The sequence below is a fragment of the Hemibagrus wyckioides genome, linkage group LG21 (assembly GCF_019097595.1).
Source record: "Hemibagrus wyckioides isolate EC202008001 linkage group LG21, SWU_Hwy_1.0, whole genome shotgun sequence".
Classification (NCBI taxonomy): Eukaryota; Metazoa; Chordata; class Actinopteri; order Siluriformes; family Bagridae; genus Hemibagrus; species Hemibagrus wyckioides.
This window is the reverse complement of record NC_080730.1, coordinates 19,648,854-19,656,234: the sequence shown is the minus strand read 5'-3', so window position 1 is coordinate 19,656,234 and position 7,381 is coordinate 19,648,854. Positions and strand designations below refer to the sequence as shown.

Here is a 7,381-nt window from a genome sequence, read left to right as displayed (position 1 = left end):
TAATTATTATATAAGTATTGTAACTCTTGGGGTGTGTGTGTGAGCAGGACGATGCGAGGCAGCTGTTCGCCCTGGCTGCAGGAGCAGAGGAGCAGGGCTTGTTCCCTGAGGATCTCTCCGGCATCATCTCTCGCCTGTGGGCTGATGGAGGAGTGCAGAACTGCTTCGCCCGCTCCAGAGAATACCAGCTCAACGACTCGGCCGCTTAGTGAGTGTACACACACACGTGCGCACACACACAGTGTAGTAGTGTGTGTAATTGTGTTTGCTGATAATCAGTTGTGTTATAGTTTTTTATCTTTAGCTCCCACAGTGTTGTTATGATGGTCACTCCCTCACGGAGGACGCGGCCTACGCAGGCGCTTTTTTTCCCCCTGAAATAAAATCTGTCCCTCTGGGAAGTCTGCATCCGGATAAGGGCCCTAATTTTGGACAGAGTATGAGGCAATCCCATGGCTCTGTTCAGCATGTGATACACAACTATTCTGCTCTGATGGAGGGAGAATGTATTATTATTATTATTAGTAGTATTTAAATATGAACAGGATGAGGTGACTATTGATTAAATCAGTCACTGGTTGTCGTGGTTTTAAAGTGAAATGAGCTCAGAGCTTCCTGGAATCCTGTTGTGTGGTTTAGTAATGCAGCCTCTTCTCCATCACCACCACTCCTGACTCCCTCTCACACTTGGGGTGTGTGTTTTGCATGTGGAATTTAATACATGTGGTATTGCGCTCATTTGTTTATCCGTCTATTCATATGAAGCTCAACACCCGACTCTCCCGAGTACAGCAGAGAGAGAGATGAGGATGAATTGAGGGAAATTCATGAAAGATGAGTGAGAGAGAGATGTACTCAGAGAGAAGGAAGGAGGTGAGACTGTGGTGTGTAGATGAGGAAGATTGGATGAGGGAGAGAGGGAGGGTGAGTGAGAGAGAGGGAGACAAAGAGGAAGAGAGAGAATAAGAGGAGGCGGGGTGAGAGAAGGAGAGGGAGAAGTAGTGGAGAGATGAACAGAGAAAGTACTGGGTGGAGGTGTTTGTGGTTTCACACTGAGTGCACTAAAGTACTGCGCCCGTGTGTGTGTGTGCATGGTCTCACATTTACATGTGGGTTTTATGGTTTGTGTGTGTGTTTAGTTATGCAACGATGCTACTTTTAAATGAGTTACACTGTATATACAATATTATAGGTCATTATACACACACACACACACACCCCTGTTAAACCTAGAACAGTGGCCATTCAGCAGCAAAAAACTGTTGTTAACAATCAGAAGTAAGAGTCTGTACAGTTCTGAGCAGAGTCGGGTATAGCACATGGTCCTGAATGTGGTGCTCTCTTTCGCCCTCTAGTGGAAGAACAGACACTTGCACTTTTTTAAAACTCTTACCCCAGTCAGTCACGTTGGAGATTTAATTCTGAATTAATTTCCCATTAGATTGGAGTATATGAATGTTAGAAAGAGTTGTTTTGTGTGTAGAAGTTGTGTACTGGCTCTGTGATGTGTAACACTTCTATTATTGGTAAGTGTTCAGTGTAGACGTCATCCCAGCACTAATGCTAAATAATTCCAGATAAATACTGGTCAAGGTGTGGCTGCTGAACAGGGATCAAACAGCCGAGGTGTCTTATCATTAACAGAGCTAATTTAACAGCAAACAGAAAACCAATTGCTCTGTGGTAAACTTATCGCCTTCATTACGAGTGGGGAATTAGCAGATGCTAAGAAATGCTCGCGTGATTTACAGCCATGTGAAAGCTCCTGAGGTTAAATTGGTGCTGCTTATTTCTGATTATTTTGAGCTGTTTAGTGCTGGACAGGTGGATTTTAAGCCATTTGGAAGGGGTAAGTAAGATGGGCTTGGTCATGCCAGACTGTTTACACAGCGTTGTTGTTGTTGTTGTTGCAGTGAAGCTGTAGTGAGACTTATCAGTGCTCTCTCACTGCTCCATTCAGCACTAATGAGCGGAGCGGAGTCTCAAACTCCACACCTGAGCTAGAGAACACCCGTATTCCCCAAATCAAGTGCTGTCAAGACCATGTAATCACTGTGTGTGTGTGTGTGCAGCTCGGTTGACATGCACACTGTCCCTGCTCACAGAGTGTGTGACGAGCCTCACGTCAAGATCAGGTTGTTAATTCTGTGTCTCGAGACGTCTCCTGGTTTAACAAATGGCACGAGGATTGACGTGTCCACTTCTGCATGATAAGGAGGAAAGGGGAAGTGTGTGTTCAGGCCATGGTCAGGGAAACATAAGTGTGCAAACAGTTGATGGAAATATTTTCTGATTTAAAGCAACAGTTTGGCCAAAAATGAAATTTGCACATAGTTTTTGTTGATTAGGGGTGTGTGTGTGTGTGTGTGTGTGTTTTTGTCAGCTACCTGAATGACCTGGAGAGAATAGCAAAGTCGGACTACATCCCGACCCAGTCGGACGTGTTGAGGACTCGAGTGAAGACCACAGGCATCGTAGAGACACACTTCACCTTCAAAGATCTTCACTTCAAGTGAGTGCTTTGTGCGCGCGCGTGTGTGCGTGTGTGCGCACGTCTGTCAGCACTCCCAGTACTGACCTGTCTCTGTCTCTCAGTCTCTGTAACTATTTTCTCACTGCAAAGCTACACAGAACAATGGTTCAGGCTTGCAGAAGGACAAGAGAAAAGACACAGAGATAAAGACCTTAGACTTTAGTGTGTGTGTAAAGTATTACAAAGTTCTCTAACAGACATTATTCTCACACACCATAAACTGTTCTTATGAGACAGAGAGAGAGAGAGAGAGAGTGTGTCAAGTGGTTGTAAAACATTTAAATCCAGATCCAGGTGATAATGGCGTTTTCTAAAACACTCCAAAAACATATAAACAGCCCTAACACACACACACACACACACACACACACAGAGCCCCTGTTTTCCTCAATCCACTTACACTATGATTAACACACACCGGACAGGAGCATCTTTCTCTCTCCAGCTGGGTGTAACCACGGCAACAGTGCCCACACTGAAATGGCAGCAAATGCCACTGAAATGGCATGGTTAGTGGACCCCAACCCCAACACACACACACACATGAGGAAGAAGAGCAGTGAGAGGAAGCACAGAGTGTGTTCCATTAACCCAGAGAATAAGGAGGATGATGTATCCTACGAGACATTGAATCCTCCATCAGTAACGGATCAGATTCAAAGCCAGATCAGATCAGATCACTGCCTTGTGTTTCATCGGTGTTTTATTTAGAGTTATCTTTATTTTCAGCAAAAATATAACATTTAGAATAGAAACAGAACAGAGAGCAAAGTGATTCTGATTAATAAAGCAAGTGATTAAACACCACAGTCAGGTACTGAATTAAAAACCTGTATGCTGCTTCTCTCTCTCTCTCTCTCTCTCTCTCTCTCCCCGCAGGATGTTCGATGTCGGAGGTCAGCGTTCCGAGAGGAAGAAGTGGATCCACTGCTTTGAGGGCGTCACTGCCATCATCTTCTGCGTGGCCATGAGTGCTTACGACCTGGTGCTGGCTGAGGATGAGGAGATGGTGAGAAAGCTTGGTCCACTTCACCCAGCACTTCGGCTGTATAGTGACCCGGCTCTGGTTCTGTAGATTTAAGCCTCCTCTACATCTGCTTACTGCACCACTTTATGACACTGTGACTGCGCAGCTCTGTCCACTGCATAATTATTAGTGTCGCAAAATCAGAAGGTCAGCAGCACCGTGTTTACACACAGCTTTGTTTTTGTCCTCCCCCTTCTCAGAACCGCATGCATGAGAGCATGAAGCTCTTCGACAGCATCTGCAACAACAAGTGGTTCACAGAGACGTCCATCATCCTCTTCCTCAACAAGAAGGACCTGTTCGAGAAGAAGATTGCACAAAGTCCACTGACCATCTGCTTCCCAGAGTACACAGGTAATAAACCTCACCAAACATCACACACACGAACCCGACACGGCTCACTGCCCCTCAGATCAACCTTCAGTTTAAACCCGATCCTTCTGTCCGTCTGCCAGGGTCCAGCACGTATCCCGAGGCGTCCGAGTTTATCCGCACCAAATTTGAGGATCTGAACAAGAAGAAGGACACCAAGGAGATCTACTCACACTTCACCTGCGCCACCGACACCGAGAACATCCAGTTCGTCTTCGACGCCGTCACCGACGTCATCATCAAGAACAACCTGCGTGACTGTGGACTGTTCTAGAGGAAAGACCCAGAGACCAAGGGTCCAGGTAAGCTCTCTCTCTCTCTCTGTCTCTCACTCACTCACTCACTCACTCACTCACTCACTCACTCTCTCTCTCTCTCTCTCTCTCTCTCTCTTGCTCACACACACACTCTCTCTCTCTCTCTCTCTTGCTCACACACACTCACTCTCTCTCTCTCTCTCTTGCTCACACACACTCACTCTCTCTCTCTCTCTCTTGCTCACACACACTCACTCATACTCACTCTCACTCACTTACTCTCACACACACTCTCTGTCACTCTCACACACACACTCATACTCACTCTCTCACTCACTTACTCTCACACACACACTCGCTCAGTCATTCTCACTCACTCTCTCACACACACAAACTCACTCTCACACACTCACTCAGTCACTCTCTCACTCTCACACACACACACACACTCATACTCACTCTCTCACTCACTCACTCTCACACACACACTCACTCAGTCACTCTCTCTCACTCTCACACACACTCACTCTCACACACTCACTCACTTACTCACACACACTCTCACTCAGTCACTCTCACTCACTTGCTCACACACAAACTCACTCACACTCTCACTCATACTCACTCTCTCACTCACTTACTCTCACACACACTCACTCAGTCACTCACGCACACTCACTCACTCACTCTTACACACACACTCACACACGCACTCACTCAGTCACTCTCTCACACACACACACACACACACACTCACTCACTCACTCACTCATACTCACTCACACACACACTCTCACTCATACTCTCTCACTCAGTCACTCTCTCACACACACTCACTCATACTCACTCACTCTCACACACACACTCACTCATACTCACTCTCTCGCTCACACACACACTCTCTCACTCACTCAGTCACACACACAGTCGCTCACGCACACACACACACTCATTCTCTCTCTCACTCACGCGCACACACACACACACACACACACTCTCTCTCACTCACACTCTCACACACTCTCTCGCTCGTACACACACACACACACACACGTCACATAGACACCATTATTGTAGATGCAAAATAATTCTGTGGCATAAAAAATAACAATCTCTCCCTTCATTTCTCACCCTCCCATTCTCTCTCTCTCTCGCCTCTATCTTTGTCTCAAACGCTCTCTCTGTATTTCTCACACTTGGACTTTTTTGTTTTTTCGTCCTTCATGTACACACTCTCTCTCTCACTCTTTTTTTCTCTTTCTCTCTCCCTCTTTCTCACACTCTCTCTCTCTTTTTTTGTCTCTCTCTGACTGACTGATTTTCTCTCTCTCTCTCTCTCTCTCTCTCTCTCTCTCTCAGACTTGAACTGGAGTTGATGAGCAGGTGAAGGTGTTCTGACTGACTGCACTCTTAATGGTTTCCTGCTTCAGCCTGCTTCCAACACGGCCGAGTCACAGAGTACTTGGAGCGTTCACCATTTCATCGACTGTCGCCTTCCTCCACCCATCAGTGTTCTGCCCCTGACAACCCCCCCCCAATCCTCACCTCCACCCCACCTCCATCCTCACTCATCATATCTCTTTTTTTTTTTTTTTGTTTCCAGTTTGCTTTTAGCCCGCAGCTTCGTCTTATCGTTATTAACCTCCGTCAGGCTTCAACCACAAATCGAAAAAATTATTCTATTGTTTTTTTGTTGTTGTTTTTTTTAAATCAATGTTTATTTTCTTCTTTTATTTTATGGAGTAATAGCAGAGCTAAAAAAAAGAGCAAAAAAAAACTTTTTATATGAGTACTTTGGTTTTAGTCTAGAGAATCTGATGTCCATATTTTATTAAACATTTAATTGCATAAAAAGTGTTTTTATAGAAGCAGCAGATAAACAGAGACGTTAGATTAGAAAAAGGAAAGATTTTTGCAAAATATAATGTTTACACATCGCCATTTATAAATACAAATATATATCCAAACAAAACATGGTCTCGCAGCGCAGAGTCTCCACACATTCCTTATTCAAATTACGCTAAAAAGTAGGAGGAGCGCTAAAGTGTGTGTATAAGGATCATTCTCTCTCATCCATTCCATCCTGTGCCTTTATTATGATTATAATTATTATTATTATTGTTATTATTATTTTACCTCCATCTCTCTCTACACTATGACACCATGGAAGGAGAAAAAGTTCTTATAAGTAACGCCTCAAAAAAAAATCTAATCGATAAAAAAAGGGTAGGTTTTTTTTTCGCTAAAGTTTAAAATAAGTCCTGTATAATGGTTTAATTTAAAATAAAATTTACGTCACTAGAGATGATGCTGTGCAATTTATTTGTTCTAACACACACACACACTCAGGATAGTGAGAGGTGCCATGAATAAGACTGATGATCTCCTCATCATGGCACCTGTTAGTGGGTGAGATATTAGGCTGCAAGTCAACATTTTGTCCTCAAAGTAGATGTTAGAAGCAGGAAAAATGGACAAGCGTAAGGATTTGAGCTTTGAGTTTGACGAAGGGCCAAATTGTGATGGCTAGACCACTGGATCAGAGCATCTCCAAAACTGCAGCTCATGTGGGGTGTTCCCGGTCTGCAGTGGTCAGTATCTATCAAAAGTATCCTTTAAGTCCTTTAAGATGCAATGTACAGGACTTAAAGGATCTGCTGCTAACATCCTGGTGCCAGATAACACAGCACACCTTCAGGGATCTAGTGGAGTCCATGCCTCGACAGGTCAGGGCTGTTTTGGCAGCAGAAAGGGGGACCAACACAATATTAGGCAGGTGGTCATATTCATTACTGTTCAGATATTGTCTGTAATAACTGATGAGATCTCAGTGGCATGCTTTTTTTATATATATATATATATATGTACACTATATTGCCAAAAGTATTCGCTCACCTGCCTTGACTCGCATATGAACTTAAGTGACATCCCATTCCTAATCCATAGGGTTCAATATGACGTCGGTCCACCCTTTGCAGTTATAACAGCTTCAACTCTTCTGGGAAGGCTGTCCACAAGGTTTAGGAGTGTGTTTATGGGAATTTTTGACCATTCTTCCAGAAGCACATTTGTGAGGTCACACACTGATGTTGGACGAGAAGGCCTGGCTCACAGTCTCCGCTCTAATTCATCCCAAAGGTGTTCTATCGGGTTGAGGTCAGGACTCTGTGCAGGCCAGTCAAGTTCCTCCAC

At 44.5% G+C, this 7,381-nt stretch overlaps 1 protein-coding gene across 1 annotated transcript in view; it reads left to right on the top strand.

Annotated features, from left to right (window-relative positions):
- gnai2a (guanine nucleotide binding protein (G protein), alpha inhibiting activity polypeptide 2a) overlaps positions 1–6,492 on the top strand; it is a 33,597-nt gene extending 27,105 nt beyond the window's left edge. Inside the window, exons 4-9 of the mRNA XM_058373546.1 lie at positions 48–208; positions 2,384–2,512; positions 3,413–3,542; positions 3,761–3,914; positions 4,016–4,234; positions 5,549–6,492. Coding sequence (XP_058229529.1) covers positions 48–208; positions 2,384–2,512; positions 3,413–3,542; positions 3,761–3,914; positions 4,016–4,206 — 765 coding nt within the window. The 3' untranslated portion in view covers positions 4,207–4,234; positions 5,549–6,492. The remainder of the gene's footprint in view (positions 1–47; positions 209–2,383; positions 2,513–3,412; positions 3,543–3,760; positions 3,915–4,015; positions 4,235–5,548) is intronic.
- Positions 6,493–7,381: the final 889 nt, after the last annotated feature.